This window comes from Ranitomeya variabilis, chromosome 4, assembly GCF_051348905.1.
Source record: "Ranitomeya variabilis isolate aRanVar5 chromosome 4, aRanVar5.hap1, whole genome shotgun sequence".
NCBI lineage: Eukaryota > Metazoa > Chordata > Amphibia > Anura > Dendrobatidae > Ranitomeya > Ranitomeya variabilis.
In genome coordinates, this window is record NC_135235.1 from 129100195 (window position 1) to 129127204 (window position 27010).

Below are 27010 nucleotides of genomic sequence, written 5' to 3' on the forward strand. Positions count from 1 at the left end.
TCAATACCAGAGATCGACTGCCAAGGCTCAGCAAAGAAACACCACCAGACAGCATGCTAGAAGATGCCAATAGAGCACTTGCATCAATACCTACCATCACCATAACACCAGAAGTACATGCCCCCTTGGAAATGAAGACTGGAGACAAAGATCAGGGTGACACGAAGGGAAATCGGCCAACTAACAGAATGGTGTAAAGATCAAGAATAAGGCCAAGTTAGACAAGTACAAAGGCCTGACCCAAACTGAAGGCCTAGAGACTGCTAAACAAAGGCTCACAGCACTCACTGCAAGACTAGGGAGATACATTAGAGATGCTGTGGCCAAGAAGATAAATGCCCTGTTCTCCAAAGAACCATCCAAGGTGTACTCCGAACTACAGAGCAAGAGCACAAAGGCAGCAACTCCTCGAATAGCAGAGACTGAACAATACTGGAGGAACATATGGGAGAAGGAAAAAACACAACACCATTGCAATGTGGCTGCAAGATCTGAGAATGAAACATAGCAACCGCCTAGCGCAAGAACCAGTCACCATTACAGAAGCAGACATTCAGCAGCGTGTCAAGAACATGAAGAGCTGGACAGCACCTGGCCCAGACATGATCCACACCTACTGGCTTAAGAAATTAACAGCGGTACATGAACGCATGGCAAAGCAGATGAGCCAACTGCTAGAAGCAGGTCACCAGCCAGCTTGGCTAACACAAGGCAGAATAGTGCGGATCATGAAGGATCCTCACAAAGGAACACTTCCATCCAACTATCACCCACTAACCTGACTTACAACATGGAAACTCCTGTCAGGTATCATAGCCACCAAGCTACAGAACCATATGAATAAAAGACACCATGGTGCAGAAACAATGGACTAACAGGGAGTCAGGCAAGAAAATAGGTGAAATATTATTAAATTTTATTAATTAATTGCGGCAACAGCATTCCACAATAAATAAGAAATAATAAAAAACAATACGCATGTATGCAAGATGAATATATGGAAGAAATCAATCAATATACATAATCAGTTCATTTAAAATCCCTAAAAAAGAATAATGACTATAGACCCATATGCTATTATAACTGTGCAAAAATTGCAAAATATGTGCAAAAAAACGCAAAAAATATAAATATAATAAAAGAATCACAAGTGAGGACAGTATTTACTGTCACAACAAAGTGCCAAGTGATATCAAGATAAGGTGCAAGGAACAGCAATTCCCTAAATGAAAACCAGCACTCTATAAAAGTGAAACAGTGCAAATAGAAAATCAGGTGAATTTGCTGAGCTTATTGGGTTTTAAGTATAGGATGGTATACCTTTAAGGGATGAGTGGGTCCAGCATACACGTGCCCCGATGCGCGTTTCGGAGCGAGTCCTTGGTCACCCCCTTTTTAAAAGAATGCAATCCGCATTTTGTATGCACATGCTGCGTTTTTTTCCTGAGTGGAAACGCATTCCGGAAAAAAACGCAGCATGTTCATTAATTTGCAGAATCGCGGGGTTTCCGCACATGTAGGAATGCATTGATCTGCTTACTTCCCGCATGTGGCTATGCCCACCATGCGGGAAGTAAGCGGATCATGTGCGGATGGTACCCAGGTTGGAGGAGAGGAGACTCTCTTCCACGGACTGGGCACCATATCACTGTTAGAAAAAAATAATTTAAATAAAAAATCGTGATATACTCACCTTCTGATGGTCCCCAGAGTTCTCCCACCTCTCAGCGGTGCAAGCGGCGGCGAAGGACCTGGGATGATGTCACATTCCTGTGACTGTGACGTCATCCCTGGTCCTTCGCACACAGCATCCCTGGGAACGGAAGCCGCCGCGTGCACCGCTGAGGAGATCGGGGGCCGCCGGAAGGTGAGAATAACCATTTTTTTTATTTTTTTTATTATTTTTAACATTAGATCTTTTTACTATTGATGCTGCATAGGCAGCATCAATAGTAAAAAATTGGTCACACTTGTCAAACACTATGTTTGACAAGTGTGACCAACCTGTCAATCAGTTTTCCAAGCGATGCTACAGATCGTTTGGAAAACTCTAGCATTTTGCAAGCTAATTATGCTTGCAAAATGCTAGTGTTTAGCGGGAATACGCATGCCAATTCCGCATGCGATATAACCGTGGCAGGAGTTGCGGAAATTTCCGCGGCAATTCTGCAACGTGTGCACTTAGCCTAAATGAACGATTTACATTTTACTCAAAAATATACCTATAAAGAGAAAAAATCAGACAAACTGAACATTTTGCAGTGGTCTCTTAATTTTTGCCAGCGCTGTAGACATTATGTGAGTAGATAAAATATCATTAAAAGGGCTGCTGATTCCAAAAGATAAAAATACTGATGAAGAAAAGAAAATCCAAGGAAAAAGTTTATTTAGAAATATATAAGGCTGCATGTTTCTGCACTGAACTAGTGCCTTCATCGGGCCTTACGAAGCAATGAGCTCCATACTTTTGCTGGACTTTGGCACAAACCTATTTTGCTTGCAGGCTAAATAGTGGAACATCTTTCTAACCTTTTGAAACAGTGAGCGGCTGTTAGAGCCCAGCAGCTGCTAATTAGTGTAGCTCCACATAACAGACGTGTCTCTTTGTGGAATCCCTTAAGGCGCAGTGAGGACTGCCATGGCCATCCACCCCTGTGGAAAGAAATATTAAATACATTAACTTATAATTTATTTGGTATATTTTAATAATATTAGGTAGGAAGAAAAAGCATCAATACCTTCTACCTTCTAGAATTCTAGCTACTTTGCGGTGAAAAACTAGAGTTCATGCCTTGCACCATGTTTGGATATATTGTAGACACTAGACAATTGGGCATGGCTTAGAGGAAAGCAGGATGTGGGCATGGCTTAAAATACAATACCATGCGCTAAATTTTTGTTCAAAATATTGATAAAAAGTAAGCCAATTAATATGTGATGAAAAGTTTAGAAAGATGATTAACGAGTCTACCACGAGACATAAAGCATGTGCTGCCGTGACAATTTTGGCACAGCTTTGTACACTGTGTAGGAAGAATACATTTTCCCTCATTGCCTTTTAGCTCTCTCTATATATATAAAGCTACAAATACACAAATATATTCCAACCAACATTTAACTCACGCCTGTAAAGAAAAAAGTAAATGTCACCAAGCAGGGGCGGACATATCATTGGTGCAACCTGTGCGGCCGCCAAGGGCCCAAGAGGTAAAGGGCCCCATTTCTATCTCCAAAGCAGGTGCAATTTAGCATTTTTAGGAGCTCTTGGGCTGCAAAGGGCCCATATATTGTTCTTGCACAGGGGCCCTTTTCTGTCTGTGTCTACCAGTGTCACCAATTCAAAATGTAATCTAGTTTTCTAAAGTGATCAGTTACAATGCTTTTTATTATTTAATGCTTTTTATTATTTAATACATATCTTCAATTGAAAGCAGAAGAAAAGAAACCAATGAACGTATCATTCAGCCATAACATCTCTCCACTGTCACCGTCTTGACCATGTTTGGTGAGAAATGAGAGCTAGTTATCCGCTGAACACAAGCGCTGTAACCATTATATAAACATGTGCAGATGTTTTTAGACACATTCTTTTTGGCAAGTGTCAGACTTTTCAAGAGGGGTGAAAGTGGCAAATAATTTGTCAACTCCTATAAAAAATAAAAAGGCAGCAACTATGCACAAGGGTTGAATTTATTACCTTATGGATTTGGTTCCACCAACAATTCTCTTTTTTCTCCGAGACACGTGACTTATGCCACACTTGGTAGGTGCACCATCTAGTAAGGAAATAAAGACATATCTATTCACACATATGGGAACGTCTTTGTATATCCGCCTCTGTATTAGAAGACCAGATGTTAATTACTAATTGGCATGGAAAAAATATGCAAATTAGATCTTTTTTTAATTTATGTCCTTCTGTGAGCCGTTTTTCATCTTAATGTAGGGACTCGCAAGACAATGAAGACCTTTTAGTTGAGTTGTGAACTTGCTGCGTATTTTTTGCCAAAATATCAACCAATACCTCATATGTTTTATACATAATTTTTATCTTTTTATTTCACATTTTTCAATTTTCCTGCAGAATGCAGCCAGGTCCCTTAGTGTTAGCTGTGTGAATTGGGATATCTGTCCTTGTAGGGTGCATTTTTGTGGTGCTGGACAGCCCAACTGATGTAATAGTATGGGCGTCACCAATGAGTTAAGCGTCTGTTAAGACAGGCACTGTGCATCACATGTACCTGTGTGACCCTATGCAAGCCTCATGTGGGTATATTTTTAATACTAGACAACCACCCCCTCCACAAATTGGTAGGTTTGTGAGTGATTGTTTCATCAGTATTTTGTACCTGTGATGCCCCGCCTCTTTCATGGGGGCCTGCTGCATCCTATTAACGCATTGGTATTCTGATATGGCCTTGGCAATGGCATAACAATCGCTGTCACAGAGGGTTCAATTGGGCCAGTGCTGGAGGGGGGCCCACTGACCGCAGCCCCTGCTTCAGCTGAAGTGTATTGCACAGCAGGCACCCTCCAGCTCCTTGTGCTGCAATACACACCGAGAGCCAATCAGAAGCTAGCAGCTGACATCGGTGTGCCAGGCATTGGCATTGCATGGAAGTGACATGATGCATCGCCATAGCAGGCACGCCAATGGCTGCTGATGGCCTCTGCACCAGCTCTAGAGGAGGAAGACGCACATTGTGGGATCGGAGCAAGGTGAATAAAATGTTTTTGGGTTTTTTTATGCACAGGCAGAATGGGGACATATATACCAGAAATGGGCACAGGATGGGGGACGTACATACCAGGAAGTTGCAAAAGATGGACTAACATATATGTCTGGAAGGGGCACTGGATGGGTGACATTACTATTATTATTATTATAATGAAGGGTGGGGGCAAACATATATGTTTTTATAGGATTTAGAAATCTACGAGGACCCATACATCTGATTATAGTAGCACAGACACCTGCTATCTTGTACAGGATCCCAAAAAATCTCTCAGGGTATATATAATCCAAACAGCATAGAAAGATAACTTAAAATATAACTTTTAATGAGAAAAAATAATAAAATAAGGATTGACCCAGGCAATATATACTGTACACTTCATACTGACCCTATTGTGGAGCCTTTGTATACCGCATTAGCCTTAAACACATATCAGTTAGTGCCATATGAGTATAGAACAAATACAAATAAAGTGCAGAAGTGCTAAAGAAAAGAAAAAGTTTAGATCTCAGTCATTTGAGCCAAACAGGTATTAGATTCCACAGAGTTTCAACGGGGATGGCAATATTCAATCATCACTTCTTTCTGCCCTGTCATGGCCCATGTAAATGCTCCCACCCTAAAGGCCCCGTCTCACATAGCGAGATCGCTAGCGAGATCGCTGCTGAGTCACAAGTTTTGTGACGCAACAGCGACCTCAGTAGCGATCTCGCTATGTTTGACACGTACCAGCGACCAGGCCCCTGCTGCGAGATCGCTGGTCGTGTCGGAATGGCCTGGACCTTTTTTTGATCATTGAGGTCCCGCTGACATCGCTGAATCGGTGTGTGTGACACGGATTCAGCGATGTCTTCACTGGTAACCAGGGTAAACATTGGGTTACTAAGCGCAGGGCCGCGCTTAGTAACCCGATGTTTACCCTGGTTACCATCGTAAATGTAAAAAAAAAAAAACAGTACATACTCACATTCCGGTGTCCATCAGGTCCCTTGCCGTCCGCTTCCCGCACTGACTGCCGGCCGGAAAGTGAAAGCAGAGCACAGCAGTGACATCACCGCTCTGCTGTTAGGGCCGGCGCTCAGTCAGTGCAGGAAGCGGACGCCGGGGGACGCGAAGGTGAGTATGTACTGTTTGTTTTTTTACATTTTACACTGGTAACCAGGGTAAACATCGGGTTACTAAGCGCGGCCCTGCGCTTAGCAACCCGATGTTTACCCTGGTTACCCGGGGACCTCGGCATCGTTGGTTGCTGGAGAGCAGTCTGTGTGACAGCTCCCCAGCGACCACACAGCGACTAAACAGCGACGCTGCAGCGATAAGCATCGTTGTCTGTATCGCTGCAGTGTCGCTGTGTGTGACGGGGCCTTAACAAGGGCCAAGTGTTGCTCTCTTACAGCTTATCCCAGAAAAAAAAATTCCCTCCTGACGCATTTCTTTCTCCATATTAACATGTCATCAGAGGAATGTACTTATAAAGGGGAAAAGTATACATAGAATGAGGTTTAAAAAAAATGCTCAGTCATGATCATAAAAATGGGTCATAATCTCAAAGGCTCTTCCAAAGTTCTATCAATATGTTAAATGTGCAACAAGGGACAGCAGTATATCAGATCTCCTCTAAGCAAATGTTAAAGATGCCTATTCTTCGCCTGACCCCAACAACCCCCCCCGGGGAAATCTGACCACAACCTCATACTATTGTCTCCATCTTATATCAACCAGTTGTCAGCAAACAACCAGTGACTATGAAACTAATTAGGAGGTGGTCTCCTGCAGCTGAGGAGGCACTGCAAGACTGCTTTGACCTCACAGACTGGGTAGTGATATGCGACAGGGGAGATCATGATAATGTAAGTGATATTGTGATATTGTCGGGAGAGTAACTGATTATATACATTTTTGTACTGATACTGTAGTACCAGTTAAGAAGATTCGATGTTATGCAAATAACAAGCCTTGGATTACAAAAGAACTGAAATACTTATGGAGCGCCCCCACGTAAGGGCACTGGGGTACTTGGTACCGGATCCTTCGGTTCGGGGAATGTCACGGTGGCCCGACCCGGTCCGTGGCCCTTTGAGGGACGTCCAAATAAAGGAAAGAGTTTTTATGGTTTTGGGAAAGGTCTTTAAAGGGGTAGTTCGTGACGCCACCTGTGGTATTCGGTCAGGGTGACCGACGCTGGTTTAAGGGGTCCGCTGGGGTGATGTTATGGCAGCTGAGATGGTATACCTTCCCACAGGTGAAGTGTGTCCCCAGGGCTTCCCAGAGTGTAGATAGTGGATGTGAGAGGCGCAGTGAATAACGAGGACACAAGGGTGCAGTCTCTTTACCTTTACTGAAGGCTTCAGCATCCACAGTCCAGGGTACAGACCACAGGGTAGGCAGAGTCCAGCTGGTCTGAAGGCAAATCCAGAGTCCCCTTATCCAGGTGGAAATCAGTAGCCTTCCTCTAGCACCTGTGTGTTGTAGTACCTCCCTGCTGAGCTTCTCGGTAATGTCCTCACAACTGTTGTAGATGTTCTAGATGTTATGTCTTCCTCTCTGTCCCCCAGATGGTATGGATAGGACAAACCCGTATGACTGATGGCCTGAGGCTTTTTACAGGGACCCTAGAGACACCCCGGCGCCCACAAGTTGCCACCGTGTCTCCTAGGTATTAAGGTCGGGCAGCCAACTTGGAATTGACTGTCCTGCTGGTCTCTGGAGCAAGGCTTGGAGACGGTTGCTCCCTCGGTGTTCCGGCCACCGGCTACGCGCCTCAGAAGGAGGCAGCCTATTTCAGGGTAGAACTCCTGGTGTTTTCTCCTTGTGCTATGACTTCGTTTCTCACCCTCTACAACACAATTCTCTTCGTGTCCTTTCTTAGGATGCTGCCGCACGTGGGGCAGGCGCAGCTCCGTGTCTTTCTGTCTCGCTAGGCCTCTGACAGGATCCCACCCCTGTCAGGGACCCTCTGTCTACAGCTCCGATGTTCCTCTTTTCCCCCTGTCTGCCTGACAGGTGTTGCCTGGGCAAAGCCCAGTCAGCTTTTCTCTAACTTTCTATCCAGCCCACCAGTTTTACCCTTCTGTGAGGAGTGCCCTAGTAGATAGGAGCAAGGCTCCCCCTGGTGGTCTGGAGTGTGAAGTGTGGTGTATGGTTTGTGATACCTGGTAGGGAGATCTCCTTTATTGCCATCAGACGTAATATCACTCCCCCTGGTGGAAGAATGACATCACTGCAACGACCAGGACTCTGGGGCGCTGTACTTACTAAACAAGAAAAAACTGGCATTCAAAATTAAGGATACAAAGAAACTGAAACAGATACAAAGGGACTTAAAGGGGAAAATTAAGAATGCCTGTGAGGTGTTCCAAATTGAATTACAAAATAAACTGTCACACAACAATTCCATGGAGGTGTGGTCGGGCATGAAGCAGTTAACTGGGTTTACGGCAAGGCCGGAGCGTGGGGAAGTGGATCTGCCCTTGGCTAATGAAATGAACGAGTTTTTCAACAGATTCACCAACATATGAGCAGCGTCATCAGGAATGGGGGATGGAGCAGGAGAACGATCAGCAGCATTGACATTGGGGGATAAACTGCCTGCTTTCACTGTCTCCCCAAGCGATGTGAGGAAACAGTTTAGTAAACTAGTCATTGGCAAAGCAGCTGGACCTGATGACCTCAGTCCACGTGTTCTCATAGCGTGCATAAACCAACTGTGTACTGTCTTCCAGCTCCTGTTTAACTGGAGCCTACAATTACAGAGAGTACCAATGCTGTGGAATACCACCTGCCTGGTGCCGGTTTCCAAGATCATGTTTCCGACTTCCCTACACGACTATCGTCCAGTGGCCTTAACATCGCATGCTATGAAGTCGTTGGAGAGAGTACTTGCCTACTTGTGCCCGAGGGTGAGGGCCTACACTGACCCCCTACAGTTTGCGTACCAGCAGGGATTGGGGGTGGATGATGCAGTAGTGTCTCTGCTACATACAGTACATTCATTCTTGGACAATGATGAGACGGCAGTTTGCGCCATGTTCTTTGACTTCTCAAGTGCTTTCAATACCTTACAGCTGCCCTTACCACGAAATATGTTGACTGATATGGCGGCAGATGAGGGGATGGTGAACTGGATAAACGACTACCTGATGGACAGGCTGCAGTTTGTAAGGATGGGGGAGGTGGTATCTAGCAGTGTACAGAGCAATGTTGGAGCCCCTCAGGGTACAGTGTTGTCACCCTTCCTCTTCACATTGTATACAGCTGACTTTCAGTATAAATCTGTCACCTCCAAAAATTCTCAGATGACTGAGTGACTGTAGGGGGCATTGTGGGGGACCGGGGGGAGGAGGAATATAGAAGGCTGGTTTCTGACTTTGTGGATTGGTGCCAGACTACCTGTCTAGAACTAAATGTGAAGAACATGGGGATGGTGGTGAGTCATAGAAGGAAAAAGGACGATTACTTACCGATCACTATTGCTGGCCAGGAGGTGGAGATGGTTGAGAGCTACAAATATTTGGGGGTTCACCTAGATGGCAAACTTGATTGGAGGTATTATACGGAGAAGGTTTACAAGAAGGGAATGAGGAGACTAAACATTCTAGCTCGGGTCGTTCAATGTGTGCAGTAAAATGCTCTAAATGTTTTACCAGTCCGTTGTGGCAAGCGCCATCTTTTTTGCTATCATTTGCTGGGCAGTAGTGTGCGAGTAGCTGACGCTAATAAGCTCAACATACTTATCAAGAAGGCAAGAGCGGCTGTTGGCCTCCATCTTGACTCTTTTGAGGAGGTAGTGGAAGATATTATTCAGATGAAGTGTAGGGCTATAATGAACAATAATACACACCCATTATACGAGCTGTTCTTGAAGCAGAAGAGGACATTCAGCAGTCGTCTAATCTTACTTAGGTGCAAGAAGGAGAAATTTAGGAAATCGTTTGTGCCTACTGCTATGGGAGAATAATAATAATAATTTTATTTATATAGCGGCAACATATTCCGCAGCGCTTTACAAATTATAGAGGGAATTTGTACAGACAATACACATTACAGCATAACAATAATCACAGCTCAAAATAGATACCAAGAGGAGTGAGGGCCCTGCTCGCAAGTTTACAAACTATGAGGAAGAAGGGGAGACACGAGAGGTAGATGGTAACAATTGCTTTCGTTGTTCGAACCAGCCATATTGTAAGGATCGGGTGTTCATGTAAAGCTGCATGAACCAGTTAACAGCCTAAATATGTAACAGTACAGACGCAGAGGGCTATTAACTGCATAAATTGTATGAGAACATGATGCAAGGAACCTGATCATGGTTTAAGTTTTCTGAATGGGCCACACAGGGATAGTTAGGTTAATGCGTTGAGGCGGTAGGTCAGTCTGAACAAATGCGTTTTTAGGGCACGCTTAAAACTGTGGGGATTGGGAATTAATCGTATTAACCTGGGTAGTGCATTCCAAAGAATCGGCGCAGCACGTGTAAAGTCTTGGAGACGGGAGTGGGAGGTTCTGATTATTGAGGATGCTAAACTGATGTCATTAGCGGAGCGGAGGGCACGGGTAGGGTGGTAGACTGAGACCAGAGAGGAGATGTAGGGTGGTGCTGAGCCATGGAGTGCTTTGTGGATGAGGGTAATAGTTTTGTACTGGATTCTGGAGTGGATGGGTAACCAGTGTAATGACTGGCACAAGGTAGAGGCATCGGTGTAACGGTTGGTGAGGAATTTGATCCTGGCTGCAGCATTTAGGACAGATTGGAGCGGGGAGAGTTTGGTCAGAAGGAGGCCAATTAGTAGAGAGTTACAATCGTCCAGACGAGAATGAATGAGTGAAACGGTAAGAGTTTTTGCAGAGTCGAAAGTAAGAAAAGGGCGAATTCTAGAAATGTTTTTGAGATGCAGATAAGAAGAGTGAACAATTTCCTAAGGGTGAAAGACAACAATGACCTATGGCTGGTGCACTAATAGCAATGATCAGAGATTTAAGTAACAACATTCACCCAAATTTGTTTGTTACGTATTGTGGTTAGTCATGTGCAAGATCTGTGTCTAGTAATTACTTTATGTAATGCTATTTGTAATGCTGTAATGTTGTAATGTTTGAAATGCAGTTTGTAACGCTGCCGTAATACCATAATTTCCCTTGGGATCAATAAAGTGTATCATATCGTATTGTATCGTATACACATGTTAGCATCTACAATAGACTACCTCAAAAGGCGCAAGCTGAAGGTTTAACAATAGCCCTCACAGTCCCCTGATCTGAACATCATTGAAAATCTGTGGCTAGACCTCAAAATAGCAGTGAGTGCAAGACGACCCTGGAATCTCACAGAACAGGAAGAGTTTTCCAAGGAAGAATGGATGAAAATCCCTCAAACAAGAACTGAAAAACTCTTGGCTGGCTGCAAAAAGCATTTGTACTCTGTGATACTTGCAAAAGGGGGTGCAACTAAGTACTAACCATGCAGGGTGCCTAAAACATTTGCATTGTCCATTTTCCTTTTGTAATTTTTTAAAAGTAAAAGAAGAAATTGTTTGTTTTGCTTAAAATATAAAGGCAATGTGTCATCTGCACTTCAGGCCTTTTAGAGATCATTTCATCTTCAACTTGCTTAATTGTTCACAATAACAGTAATTTTGACCATGGGTGCCAAAACTTTTACATGTCACCGAATGTGGTCTGAGGTCTGCAATTACAAAGAAGGCGGGTGTGTGTGTGTGTGTGTGTGGGGGGGGGGGGGTTGGTAGCTGAGATCTGCCAGGTTTTCTGGTTAGTGCAGTCTTCTTCACAGCTTCTGTACTGAAAATGTTAGTTGATGGCTGCCAACGGCCTCCTCCAATTGAAAAGCAGCACAAATGAGAAAGACGTTTTTTCATTTCGACAATGCCGATTATCAGGTCTGGTCTATCATCTCTTATGAAAATAGATCAGATGTGCAGTCTGTGAGGAAGGCTACGTGACAAGTGCAGGAGGAGAACATGTAATACTCAGACATTAGCAAGTGCCACAAAATCATATTTTCAATACATTATGTAAAATAAAGATTTGGCCAACTACTCTAAATACTCACATTAACAAGTAATTCCCTTAAAGTTAATTTTTTCAAGGGGTTTTTCTAAACCAGACAATCCTCGTTCATGCCATCTTGCCTTGTATAGAATATAATAGCATAAATACCAGCCAACAATTCCTGTGCAAACATAGAAGACTGAATTATAGTAATATTTTATATTAATAATACACTTTACCTGTAGCTTATCTGGTTAAAAGTCAAATGACACATTTGTCTTTCCACTTTTTGCAAAGCCAAGCAACATTGGAAATAATACACTATCTATATAGAGGAAAATAAGCAGTACTCCTATAAGGCATGAAAAACTTTGAAGGACTTTTTATTAGCCCATTTGGAAACGTTTTGATTCCATAGTAGAGCTTTTCTCAAACATGAGAAAGGCTCTACTATGGAGCAGAAATATTGCCACATGGGCTAATAAAAAGTCCTTCAATGTTTTTTCATGCCTTATTGGAGTAATGCTTATTTTGCCCAGTATATTGCATTGGACCTGAAGGATATGTGTCTAAATTTTATAGGATTTTGGTGCTTCTTTCTTTCTTTCTTTCTTTCTTTCTTTCTTTCTTTCTTTCTTTCTTTCTTTCTTCCTTTTTCTTTTTTCTTCTTTCTTTCTCTGTTATTTTGGCTGGAGTCTGTTTAATATAACACAGGTGTTTTAATTTGTCTGCCCTATCAGCTTTTAGTGCAGCTTTCTGTTCTTTTTTTTCCCTGGTGGAATTTCCTGCTGATGATGGTCTCATTTGGATGTCCAGCCATTCTGCTGTAGTTTAAAGGGAACCTGTCATCCCCAAAATCGCTGGTGAGGTAAGCCCACCTTCATCAGGGGCTTATCTACAGCATTCTGTAATGCTGTAGATAAGCCCCTGATGTTACCTAAAAGAGGAGAAAAAGAGGTTAGATTATACTCACCCAGGGGCGGTCCCGCTGCGGTCCGGGTCCGATGGGTGTCTCCGGTCCGGGGCCTCCCATCTTCATTCCATGACGTCCTCTTCTGGTCTTCACGCTGCAGCTGCGGCGCAGGTGTACGTTGTCTGCCCTGTTGAGGGCAGAGCAAAGTACTGCAGTGTGCAGGCGCCGGGACAGGTCAAAGAGGCCCGACGCCGGCGCATTGCAGTACTTTGCTCTGCCTGCAACAGGGCAGACAAAGTACGCCTACGCCGCAGCCGCGGCGTGAAGACCAGAAGAGGACGTCATGAAATGAAGATGGGAGGCCCCGGACCGGACCTGAGACACCCATCAGACCCGGACCACAGCGGGACCGCCCCTGGGTGAGTATAATCTAACCTCTTTTTCTCCTCTTTTAGGTAACATCGGGGGCTTATCTACAGCATTACAGAATGTTGTAGATAAGCCCCTGATGACGGTGAGCTTACCATTTTGCTGTTTCTGTTCTTTTACCTGCATCTATCTTCTGTTTCTTCTTAGAAAGTAGGTGGCATATATTCAAACAATTCTTGCTTTATACTTTGTTTTGTATTTCGTGGTTTGTTTTACTCACTCTGGGATCTCTTTCTATTTCAGCACATCTGCCATTTTGTAGGTAATTCACACTCTGCTTTGCCCTTCAGTTCTTTATGAGGAACGTGAAGCACTCAATGGCCTTTCAGGCAGCACTGGACTGAGTTGCCATCTTTCAGTCTGTGGTTAGGGCTATCTCAGCCCATGCAGAAATCACTAGGGACTATAGGGTCAGGATCTCCTGTCTGTACCGGAACCGTCAGGATCAGTCTCAGTTTTTAGCTTTACCTTTGATCCCAAGTGAGTTGCTACTCTAGCATAACAACTGACCATTGATTAAATAAAGACATCTGCACTGTTTTGAATCTGGATTTTTGGGGTGCCGCCATTTTTTGAAGATATATTAATCGATGACCTGGACGAGGTCCTGGGATTTACACCCACAGCTACTATGGTGCTGCTTCAAAAGCTTTCTTTTATCTATTATCTATCTATACCTCTATCTATTTAATATAGTCATTTGTTTCCCTGAAATCAGTCTCCATATACTAGATTGACTTTTCTTCTTTTTTTTTTTCCATTTGGAAACCCTCACGTTAAACCAGCATCAATTATTACACATTTTCAAAGATAACCTAACAATAGTTATAATTGGTTCTTCACATGTTTATGTCATCTGCACATGACAGGCCGATACACAACATTACAGAAATCGGAGTCTTTTCTTGGTTTCCATGCCTCCTGTAACATGACCAATAAAAAGCTTGGAATGTAATCCCATTGATGCCTCGCTTCTGCATTTAATATGGCGCCAATCCACAGCATCTATTCTAAGTGATAAACCCAAGTTACAAAAAATAACCTTGTGTTAAATTGATGGAAGGTTCTGTAATGAAGAATACGATAAGAAGCAAAGTGCATATATCCAACATATTGATATCAGCTGTATGTACTGTATATTATAAGCTGTATTCTTCATATATGTTGCAGATGAAAGTTTTGTCTTTTACAAGTAACCAGGGATAACCCAATCACCACGGAGATTTCATGCATACTCTCAATTCCAAGTAGATTCGCGTGGCATCTGGTTTACCACAATATATAGGAGGAATCATTGATGTGAAGTTACAAAGGATGACTTCAGTGCTCATTCCCAAAAGAATATTTTGTGTGGTAAATGTTGCTTCAGTGGTTGCCCTAGTTACACATTCATTAAGAAGGGTTTCTATACCCGCTTTATGTCCCCTACCCCCCAGTAGGAGAATGTTGGGGGTCACTGCAGAGGGTCATCACTACATGCACAATTCAGTGCTTTCACAAGCTGCATCTCAGAAGTAGTTAGGACTCCAAGGAAACATCTCTATAGCATTGATAATCAAGAAGAAGAGAAGGACATGTATGTGAAGGAGATGCAGGACACAATTTATTTCTAATATAAGCTGAAAGCTATTCTGGATATACGACTAGCGTTGCCATAATTTACATAAATTAAACAGGGAGGCATTGTCTCAAAAAAATCATCAAGGCAGGATTATAGTGAAATATAACCCATCTGTAATAAAGCTGGAGGCAGGTAACACAATCCAAAGTGGCAATAAGTGACAAGCACACCTTACCGCCTCTCCCTCCCTGTACAGTGACCTCTGCACATGTCACAGAGCATGCCCACAATATTCTTCCATAGAAATCACTGGAGGAGAATATCCAGATGACAAGCGCTCACAAAAGCAAAAAATGGATCATTCACCGTCTGGTAGGTCGTGGAGGTTTGCGCCTGTTTGACCACATTGGTCTTTCAATTCAACATCATATGTCTAGTGGCTGCTGACAAAGGAGGACAGCACCAAATGTATTTGGCTGGCAGGTGTAAACCTGGCCCTAAACACATGTTTCTGCTATGGCACTAGCAATAGGCTATAGTTGGACTACTTTTCTTATATAAAGGGGCTGTCCTCAGTGGTTCTGCGTTTCATCTGTTAGACAAAAAAAATACTGTACGTAATAAGATTACAAAAAATGCCCAATCCTATGGTCTCCATAAAAAGTGTCACAAAGTCTGGCAGTCCCTTATCCTATCTCTACATGGCAATAAACATATTGTACATACTTCTTTATAGTGGAATCAGGTTTCTAAACTGTATGACCAGATTTAGACTCAGTACCTTTATAGACGTCACGTGGTTTCCATTCTCAGTGGGATCGTATTCTGTTATCCAGTGACAAATTTATGGCTACTCTTGTGACTTAAGTGGTCACTGCCGATTCAACAAACTTTGCATAAATCAATAGTACATGCAAGTATAAGAATCTATATAATAAAGCTCATCAATTACCGTAAATCACTATTCACTCTACAAAACAGCACAAATCTGTGTTATTTGGCAAGATGGACTGCCAGTTCACTGAAGTATCAGGTTACAGAGCCTTTTAAATGCAATGGAGATGGGAGGGTGAAAGAGGAGGAACAGGGAGAGACACTGATACAGATTGCACAGCAGCTTCTAGCAAGTGATTTTATCTCACTTCAGTGCTGGATTTACAGGTACAATGCTCAGTACTGCTGTATAACATCCTCTAAGCTGCTGCTCTCAACACTACAATCACTCTGTGTACTTTGTATAAGATACATCATAGCAGCTAGACTCCACCATCAGAAGAAATTGAAAACTGGAAATAGAGCCTGCATAAAAGAAAAATGCAGGATACAAGTCATATAATGCTAATAAATAGTGTTACATTTTTCTGAAGTATTTCTGAAATGACAGGTAAATAGCAGTCATCATAAAGTTCAACATGTCATCAAGTCTACATGTATGCGACAGTCCTTTATGAGTTCTACCTTTTGCATGGTAAATAATAAAGAGAAAATAGACAACATTGCAACATATTGCTTGTATTTCACATTTTGATCATTTGCTACATACAGTGCCTACAAGTAGTATTCAACCCCCTGCAGATTTAGCAGGTTTACACATTTGGAATTAACTTGGCAGTGTGACATTTGGACTGTAGATCAGCCTGGAAGTGTGAAATGCACTGCAGCAAAAAAGAAAGTTATTTCTTTGTTTATTTTTTTTTTTAAATTGGGAAAAGTATTTCCAGAGGGTCATTTATTATTCAACCCCTCAACCCACCAGAATTCTGTTTGGTTCCCCTAAAGTATTAAGAAGTAGTTCAGGCACAAAGAACAATGAGCTTCACATGTTTGGATTAATTATCTCTTTTTCCAGCCATTTCTGACTATTTAAGACCCTCCCCAAACTTGTGAACAGCACTCAAACATGGTCAACATGGGAAAGACAAAGGAGCATTCCAAGGCCATCAGAGACAAGATCGTGGAGGGTCACAAGGCTGGCAAGGGGTACAAAACCCTTTCCAAGGAGTTGGGCCTACCTGTCTCCACTGTTGGGAGCATCATCCGGAAGTGGAAGGCTTATGGAACTACTGTTAGCCTTCCACGGCCTGGACAGCCTTTGAAAGTTTCCTCCCGTGCCGAGGCCAGGCTTGTCCAAAGAGTCAAGGCTAACCCAAGGACAAGAAGGAAGGAGCTCCGGGAAGATCTCATGGCAGTGGGGACATTGGTTTCAGTCAATACCATAAGTAACGTACTCCACCGCAATGGTCTCCGTTCCAGACGAGCCCGTAAGGTACCTTTACTTTCAAAGCGTCATGTCAAGGCTTGTCTACAGTTTGCTCATGATCACTTGGAGGACTCTGAGACTGACTGGTTCAAGGTTCTCTGGTCTGATGAGACCAAGATCGAGATCTTTGGTGCCAACCACACACGTGACGTTTGGAGACTGGATGGCACTGCATACGGCCCCAAGAATACCATCCCTACAGTCAAGCATGGTGGTGGCAGCATCATGATGTGGGGCTGTTTCTCAGCCAAGGGGCCTGGCCATCTGGTCCGCATCCATGGGAAGATGGATAGCACGGCCTACCTGGAGATTTTGGCCAAGAACCTCCGCTCCTCCATCAAGGATCTTAAGATGGGTCGTCATTTCATCTTCCAACAAGACAACGACCCAAAGCACACAGCCAAGAAAACCAAGGCCTGGTTCAAGAGGCAAAAAATCAAGGTGTTGCAGTGGGCTAGTCAGTCTCCTGACCTTAACCCAATTGAAAACTTGTGGAAGGAGCTCAAGATTAAAGTCCACATGAGACACCCAAAGAACCTAGATAACTTGGAGAAGATCTGCATGGAGGAGTGGGCCAAGATAACTCCAGAGACCTGTGCCGGCCTGATCAGGTCTTATAAAAGACGATTATTAGCTGGAATTGCTAACAAAGGTTATTCCACAAAATATTAAACCTAGGGGTTGAATAATAATTGACCCACACTTTTATGTTTAAAATTTATAAAAATTTAACTGAGCAACAAAACTTTTTGGTTTGTAAGATTTATGCATCTGTTAATAAATTCTGCTCTTGTTTGAAGTTTGAAGGCTCTAACTTATTTGCATCTTATTAAACCTGCTAAATCTGCAGGGGGTTGAATACTACTTGTAGGCACTGTAAGTGTTGAAATCAACAATTTACTCAGGTACCTGTGAGGCCACTTATTTTCTTCTCTACAACGTCACACATGACTCCAGCATCTTCACTGTGCCAGCAGTTGTGTATTCCACTGTCCTGCTTCTTGCATTGTTCTAGTGTGTTTTCCGTACCATTGCATTCCACATTATCTAAGTGAATTGGTCCTTGTCCTTCCCCAAAATAAGCCATTGTTCTTGCCTTTGCTGGGCCCCTATATAAAAGAAATTACACCCTTTATTTCATTTTTCAATTACAGTGGGGGAAAGAAGTATTTGATCCCTTGCTGATTTTGTAAGTTTGCCCACTGACAAAGATGTGAACAGTCTATAATTTTAACCCCTTCATGACCCAGCCTATTTTGGCCTTAATGACCTGGCCGTTTTTTGCAATTCTGACCAGTGTCCCTTTATGAGGTAATAACTCAGGAACGGATCCTAGCGATTCTGAGATTGTTTTTTTGTGACATATTGGGCATCATGTTAGTGTTAAATTTAGGTCGATAATTTCTGAGTTTATTTGTGAAAAAAACGGAAATTTGGCGAAAATTTTGAAAATTTTGCAATTTTCACATTTTGAATTTTTATTCTGCTAAACCAGAGAGTTATGTGACACAAAATAGTTAATAAATAACATTTCCCACATGTCTACTTTACATCAGCACAATTTTGGAAACAAATTTTTTTTTTTGCTAGGAAGTTATAAGGGTTAAAATTTGACCAGTGATTTCTCATTTTTACAACAAAATTTACAAAACCATTTTTTTTAGGGACCACCTCACATTTGAAGTCTTTTTGAGGGTTCTATATGGCTGAAAATACCCAAAAGTGACACCATTCTAAAAACTGCACCCCTCAAGGTGCTCAAAACCACATTCAAGAAGTTTATTAACCCTTCAGGTGTTTCACAGCAGCAGAAGCAACATGGAAGAAAAAAACGAACATTTAACTTTTTAGTCACAAAAATGATCTTTTAGCAACAATTTTTTTATTTTCCCAAGGGTAAAAGGAGAAACTGGACCACGAACGATGTTGTCCAATTTGTCCTGAGTACGCTGATACCTCATATGTGGGGGTAAACCACTGTTTGGGCGCACGGCAGGGCTCGGAAGGAAAGGAGCGCCATTTGACTTTTTGAATGAAAAATTGGCTCCAATCTTTAGCGGACACCATGTCGCTTTTGGAGAGCCCCCGTGTGCCTAAACATTGGAGCTCCCCCACAAGTGACCCCATTTTGGAAACTAGACCCCCCAAGGAACTTATCTTGAAGCATAGTGAGCACTTTAAACCCCCAGGTGCTTCACAAATTGATCCGTAAAAATGAAAAAGTACTTTTTTTTCACAAAAAAATTATTTTAGCCTCAATTTTTTCATTTTCACATGGGCAACAGGATAAAATGGATCCTAGAATTTGTTGGACAATTTCTCCTGAGTACACCGATACCTCACATGTGGGGGTAAACCACTGTTTGGGCACATGGTAAGGCTCGGAAGGGAAGGAGCGCCATTTGACTTTTTGAATGGAAAATTAGCTCCAATCGTTAGCGGACACCATGTCGCGTTTGGAGAGCCCCTGTGTGCCTAAACATTGGAGCTCCCCTACAAGTGACCCCATTTTGGAAACTAGACCCCCAAGGAACTTATCTAGATGCATAGTGAGCACTTTGAACTCCCAAGTGCTTCACAGAAGTTTATAACGCAGAGCCATGAAAATAAAAAATAATTTTTCTTTTCTCAAAAATTATTTTTTAGCCCACAATTTTTTATTTTCCCAAGGGTAACAGGAGAAATTGGACGCCAAAAGTTGTTGTCCAGTTTCTCCTGGGTACGCTGATACCCCATATGTGGGGGTAAACCAATGTTTTGGCACACGTCGGGGTTCGGAAGGGAAGTAGTGACGTTTTGAAATGCAGACTTTGATGGAATGCTCTGCGGGCGTCAGGTTGCGTTTGCAGAGCCCCTGATGTGCCTAAACAGTAGGAACTCCCCACAAGTGACCCCATTTTGGAAACTAGACCCCCAAGGGAACTTATCTAGATGTGTGGTGAGCACTTTGAACCCCCAAGTGCTTCACAGAAGTTTATAACGCAGAGCCGTGAAAATAATAAATGTATTTCCTTTCCTCAAAAATATTTTTTTAGCCCAGAATTTTTTAATTTTCTCAAGGGTAACAGGAGAAATTTGACCCCAAAAGTTGTTGTCCAGTTTCTCCTGAGTACGCTGATACCCCATATGTGGGGGTAAACCACTGTTTGGGCACATGCCGGGGCTCGGAAGGAAAGTAGTGACGTTTTGGAATGCAGACTTTGATGGAATGGTCTACGGGCATCATGTTACGTTTGCAGAGCCCCTGATGTGCCTAAACAGTAGAAACCCCCCACAAGTGACCCCATTTTGGAAACTAGACCCTCCAAGGAACTTATCTAGATGTGTGGTGAGCACGTTCAACCCCCAAGAGCTTCACAGAAGTTTACAACGCAGAGCCGTGAAAATAAAAAATCATTTTTCTTTCCTCAAAAAAGATGTTTTAGCAAGCAATTTTTTATTTTCCCAAGGGTAACAGGAGAAATTTGACCCCAAAAGTTGTTGTCCAGTTTCTCCTGAGTACGCTGATACCCCATATGTGGGGGTAAACCACTGTTTGGGCGCACGTCAGGGCTCGGAAGGGAAGTAGTGACATTTGAAATGCAGACTTTGATGGAATGGTCTGCGGGCGTCATGTTGCATTTGCAGAGCCCCTGATGTGCCTAAACACTAGAAACACCCCACAAGTGACCCCATTTTGGAAACTAGACCCACCAAGGAACTTATCTAGATGTGTGGTGAGCACTTTCAACCCCCAAGTGTTTCACAGAAGTTTATAACGCAGAGCCGTGAAAATAAAAAATAATTGTTCTTTCCTCAAAAATTATGTTTTAGCAAGTAATTTTTTATTTTTGCAAGGGTAACAGGAGAAATTGGACCCCAATAGTTGTTGCCCAGTTTGTCCTGAGTACGCTGGTACCCCATATGTGGGGGTAAACCACTGTTTGGGCGCACGTCGGGGCTTGGAAGGGAGGGAGCACCATTTGACTTTTTGAACGCAAGATTGGCTGGAATCAATGGTGGCGCCATGTTACGTTTGCAGACCCCTGATGTGCCTAAACAGTGGAAACCCCTCAATTCTAACTTCAACGCTAACCCCAACACACCCCTAACCCTAATCCCAACTGTAGCCATAACCCTAATCACAACCCTAACCCCAACACACCCCTAACCACAACCCTAACCCCAACACAGCCGTAACCCTAATCCCAACCCTAACCCTAACCCTAATCCCAACCCTAACCACAACTGTAACTCCAACACACCCCTAACCCTATCCGTAACCCTAACCACAAGCCTAATCTTAACCCTATTTCCAACCCTAGCCCTAATTCCAACCCTAACTCTAATTCCAACCCTAACCCTAAGGCTATGTGCCCACGTTGCGGATTCGTGTGAGATTTTTCCGCATGATTTTTGAAAAATCTGCAGGTAAAAGGCACTGCGTTTTACCTGCGGATTTACAGCGGATTTCCAGTGTTTTTTTGTGCGGATTTCACCTGCGGATTCCTATTGAGGAACAGGTGAAAAACGCTGCGGAATTCGCACAAAGAATTGACATGCTGCGGAAAATACAACGCAGCGTTTCTGCACGGAATTTTCCGCACCATGGGCACAGAGGATTTGGTTTTCCATAGGTTTACATGGTACTGTAAACCTCATGGAAAACTGCTACGAATTCGCAGCGGCCAATCCGCTGCGGATCCGCGGCCAATCCGCTGCGCATCCGCGGCCAATCCGCTGCAGATCCGCAGCCAAATCCGCACTGTGTGCACATGCCCTAACCCCAACCCTACCCCTAACCCTATCCCTAACCCTAACCCTACCCCTAACCCTAACCCTAGTTCTAACCCTAACCCTAGTGGAAAAAGAAAAAAAATATTTTCTTTTTATTATTATTGTCCCTACCTATGGGGGTGATAAAGGGGGTGGGGGGGTTATTTATTATTTTTTATATTGATCGCTGTGATAGAACCTATCACAGCGATCAAAATGTACTTGTAACGAATCTGCCGGCCGGCAGATTCGGCGGGCACACTGTGCATGTGCCCGCCATTTTGGAAGATGGCGGCGCCCATGGAGGAGACGGACGGGCACCGGGAGCCTTGGTAAGTATAAGGGGGGGAGATCGGGGCACGGGGGGGCGTCGGAGCACAGGGGGGTGGCATAGGAGCACGGGGGGAGCGGACAGGAGTACGGGGGAGCGGAGCACAGGACGGAGGGGACTACGGGACAGATCGGTGGCTTGGGGGGGCGATCGGTGGGGTGGGGGGGCTCACATCAGGGTTTCCAGCCATGGCCGATGATATTGCAGCATCGGCCATGGCTGGATTGTAATATTTCACCAGTTTTTTAGGTGAAATATTACAAATCGCTCTGATTGGCAGTTTCACTTTCAACAGCCAATCAGAGCGATCGTAGCCACGGGGGGGTGAAGCCACCCCCCCTGGGCTGAAGTACCACTCCCCCTGTCCCTGCAGATCGGGTGAAATTGGAGTTAACCCTTTCACCCGATCTGCAGGGACGCGATCATTCCATGACGCCACATAGGCGTCACAGGTCGGATTGGCACCGACTTTCATGACGCCTACGTGGCGTCATGGGTCGGGAAGGGGTTAAGGGTAGGTTAATTTTAACATTGAGAGATAGAATATCATAAATAAAATCCTAAAAATCACATTGTATAAATTATATAAATGTATTTGCATTTTGCAGTGAGAAATAAGTATTTGATCCCCTACCAACCATTAAGAGTTCTGGCTCCTACAGACCAGTTAGATGCTCCTAATCAACTCGTTACCTGCATTAAAGACATCTGTCTTACATAGTCACCTTTATTAAAGACTCCTATTCACAGACTCAATTAATCAGTCAGACTCTAACCTCTACAACATGGGCAAGACCAAAGAGCTTTAAAAGGATGTCAGGGACAAGATTATAGACCTGCACAGAGCTGGAATGGCTACAAAACCATAAGTAAGATCCTGGGTGAGAAGAAGACAACTGTTGGTGCAATAGTAAGAAAATGGAAGAAATACATAATGACTGTCAATCAACATCAATCTGGGGCACCGTGCAAAATCTCACATCATGGGGTATCCTTGATCATGAGGAAGGTGAGAGATCAGCCTAAAACTACACGGGGGGGAACTTATTAATGATCTCAAGGCAGCTGGGACCACAGTCACCAAGAAAACCATTGCTAACACATTACGCCGTAAAGGTTTAAAATCCCGCAGTGCCCGCAAGGTCCCCCTGCTCAAGAAGGCACATGTGTAGGCCCGTCTGAAGTTTGCCAATGAAGACCTGGATGATTCTGTGAGTGATTGGGAGCAAGTGCTATGGTCAGATAAGACGAAAATTGAGCTCTTTGGCATTAACTCAACTCGCCGTGTTTCAAGGAAGAAAAATGCTGCCTATGACGCAAAGAACACCATTCCCACTGTCAAGCATGGAGGTAGAAACATTATGTTTTAGGGGTGTTTCTCTGCTAAGGGAATAGGACTACTTCACCGCATGAATGGGAGAATGGATGGAGCCATGTACCGTAAAATCCTAAGTGACAACCTCCTTCCCTCCGCCAGGACATTAAAAATGGGTTGTGGCTGGGTCTTCCAGCAAGACAATGACCAAAAACATACAGCCAAGGCAACAAAGTAGAGGCTCAAACAGAAGCACGTTAAGGTCATGGAGTGGCCTATTCAGTCTCCAGACCTTAATCCCATAGAAAACTTATGGAGGGAGTTGAAGCTCCGAGTTGCCAAGTGACAGCCTCAAAATCTTAATGATTTAAAGATGATCTGCAAAGAGGAGAGGACCAAAATTCCTCCAGACATGCGCAAACCTCATCATCAACTACAAAAACATCTGACTGCTGTGCTTGCCAACAAGGGTTTTGCCACCAAATATTACGTTTTCAAATACTTATTTCTCATTGCAAAATGCAAATACATTTATATAATTTATACAATGTGATTTTCTGGATTTCATTTTTGATATTCTATCTCTCAATGTTAAAATTAACCTACCCTTACAATTATAGACTGTTCATGTCTTTGTCAGTGGGCAAACTTACAAAATCAGCAAGGGATTAAATACTTATTTCCCCCACTGTATGTACATCAAACTGGGAAAAGCTGTGCTATTAGTGTTGTACATTGTATTGCATGCTATTTGACATTCATTAATGAAAACCAATATAGTTGTGACGCTAGTCAATACTCATGGTCAAGCTGTGAGGTTGGGAAATCAAGGAGCCTGAGGTCAAAAGCCAGGTGAGTACATCATAAACAGAGGGTTGGGGCAAAGATGTCACACTCTGGGGTCAGAATTGCAAGAAGGTAGTGGATCAAGACAAAGGGGCTAGGTAAAAACCAAAATACTAGAATTCAAAGCAGAGAGCAAACACATACCACACTGAGCAGAGCTACAACTACATTCGCTTCCAAACTCCTGAAGCAGCATGTCCACGCTAAACTTTCCTCCCACCTCTCATCTAACTTGCTCTTTGACAATCTACAATCTGGTTTCCGCCCCCATCACTCAACTGAGACAGCCGTGACCAAAATTGCTAAGGACCTACTTACAGACAAATCTGAGGGACAATACTCTGTACTGCTCCTTCTAGATCTGTCCTCTTCTTTCAACACAGTAGACCACTGCCTCCTACTACAGATCCTCTCCTCCTTTGGCATCAAAGACCTCGCCCTATCCTGGATCTCCTCATACCTTTCCAACCGCACCTTTAGCGTCTCCCACTTCCATACTACCTCCTCATCCCACCCTCTCTCTGTTGGAGTCCCCCAAGGTTCTGTTCTAGGACCCCTACTCTTCTCAATCTATACACTTGGCCTGGGACAACTCATAAAGTCCCATGGATTCCAGTACCACCTTTATGCTGATGACACTCAGATCTACCTTTCTGGCCCAGACGTCACCTCTTTGCTGTCCAGAATTCCAGAGTGCCTATCAGCCATATCCTCCTTCTTCTCCTCTCGCTTCCTCAAACTCAATGTGGACAAATCTGAACTCATCATCTTTCCTCCATCTCATAGATCTTCCTTACCTGACCTATCTATCGCAATTAACAACATCACGCTTTCCCCCGTACCGGAAGTCTGCTGCCTCGGAGTAACCCTTGACTCTGCCCTGTCCTTCAAACCGCACATCCAAGCTCTTTCCACCTCCTGTCGCCTCCAGCTCAAAAATATCTCCAGAACTCGTCCTTTCCTCAACCGTCAAACTACTAAAATGCTTGTGCATGCCCTCATCATCTCTCGCCTTGACTACTGCAACATCCTTTTCTGTGGCCGCCCTGCTAACACTCTCGCACCTCTCCAGTCCATCCTTAACTCCGCTGCCCAACTAATTCATCTCTCTCCTCGCTACTCCTCCGCTTCCCCCCTCTGCAAATCTCTTCACTGGCTCCCATTTCCTCAGCGTATCCAGTTCAAATCACTAATACTAACCTACAAAGCCATCCATAACCTGTCTCCTCGATATATCTCTGAACTAATCTCCCAATATCTTCCCTCACGTAATCTCCGGTCCTCCCAAGACCTCCTTCTCTCCTCCACACTTATTCGCTCCTCACCCAACTTCTCCTGAATATCTCCCATCCTCTGGAATTCTTTGCCCCAGCCCGTCCAACTATCAACCACATTCGGATCCTTCAGACGGAACCTGAAAATCCACCTCTTCAGGAAAGCCTACAGCCTGCACTGACCCCGCTGCCTCCTCACCACTACCGAAGCTACTGCCTCACCAACACCGGAGCTCCTGCAAACCTCAACCTATTGTCTCCTTTCCCACCATTCTGTAGAATGTAAGCCCGCAAGAGCAGACTGTATCAGTCTGTAATTGTTAGTTTGCTTACTGTAAGTGATATCTGTAATTTGTATGTAACCCTTTCTCATGTACAGCACCATGAAATCAATGGTGCTATGTAAATAAATAATAATAATAACTAGCAAAGGAGAGAGACAAACAGCCTGAAAAATAGTATGGGAATCATTCAGAACAGGAGACACCTGTAGGAAACCCAGCACGCTCCAGCCCTGATTGGGTGACCGAACTGTCATTCACCACACTGACAGCTCAGCACGCCCAAGCATCAGACTGGATGGCTGAGCTGTCTATCAGAATACTGACATACTGACAGCACAAGCATGCTCCTGGCCCATGTTGGACAGGTGCACTGCTACTCACCACACTGAGACGAGGAATTGTGACAATAGTATAAACATCAATTGTTATTCCTCTTTTCAGATGCATTTACTATTATATTTGGCTACATTTTCAACTATAATTTCCCACTGTTATATCCTTACCTGGACCAGCTCCAGTGAAATCTGCCTTTCTCGCCAGGTGCCATTACGTTTACTTTGCGGACTGCAGTGGTGATGGAGGAGACGGCATTGCCAGAATCATGCGCAGGCATTGTTCCCCTTAAAACTCTGGTGTGGCTATGACTTTTGATACATCCCATCCAGTTGAACATGGCAATGGGAGAATCTGTGAGTGCTGATGAGCTGCTCATCAGGTACAAGACAATCAGCTCCCTGCTTTGGCCTTTGCAGCAGCACCACATCCTATTTATCTCCCAGCAGACTGGGTTGCCAGTTATTGTTTGTTTTCCCATGAAACTATTTATCTACTCATCGTCTGCTCCTGACCCGGCTAGATTCTGACCTCGTTTACTCCATAATCCCTCCTGACCTTGACTCCAGCTGGTCATACTTTGCTTTGGAGTGACTCCCTGGTATCTGCCCCCTCTTTCTACGGTATTGCCTTCTTAGGCTACTTTCACATTTCCGTCGGTAGTCGCCCGTCACAAAGCGTCGGCGCGACGTACTGACGGAAGTGTGTCCTTTCACATTTCCGTCTGCAGTCCCGGGGAGGAAAAAGACAGAGAGAGATTTCCTGCCGGGCATGCGCAGACGGAAAAACAGGATACAACGCACAGAAAAACATTGCCTTGAAAGTTTTGTCCAGACGACGGGCCGCCAAAATCCGACGCAACCAGTGCACGACGGACGAAACGTGTGGCCATAAGTCGCTATCCGTCGGTAATACAAGTCTATGGGAAAAAAATCGTATCCTGCGGGCAAATTTGCAGGATGCGT

At 43.9% G+C, this 27010-nt stretch overlaps 1 protein-coding gene across 2 annotated transcripts in view; it reads right to left on the reverse strand.

Moving 5' to 3' along the window:
- The window catches only part of LOC143770034 (neurotrypsin-like), a 97338-nt gene that overhangs the window by 11702 nt on the left and 58626 nt on the right, over positions 1–27010 (reverse strand). For both annotated transcript variants that reach the window (XM_077259246.1, XM_077259247.1), the window contains exons 11-13: positions 17817–18016; positions 3698–3776; positions 2530–2652 (exon numbers count right to left, since the gene is read on the reverse strand). In XM_077259246.1, coding sequence (XP_077115361.1) covers positions 2530–2652; positions 3698–3776; positions 17817–18016 — 402 coding nt within the window. The remainder of the gene's footprint in view (positions 1–2529; positions 2653–3697; positions 3777–17816; positions 18017–27010) is intronic.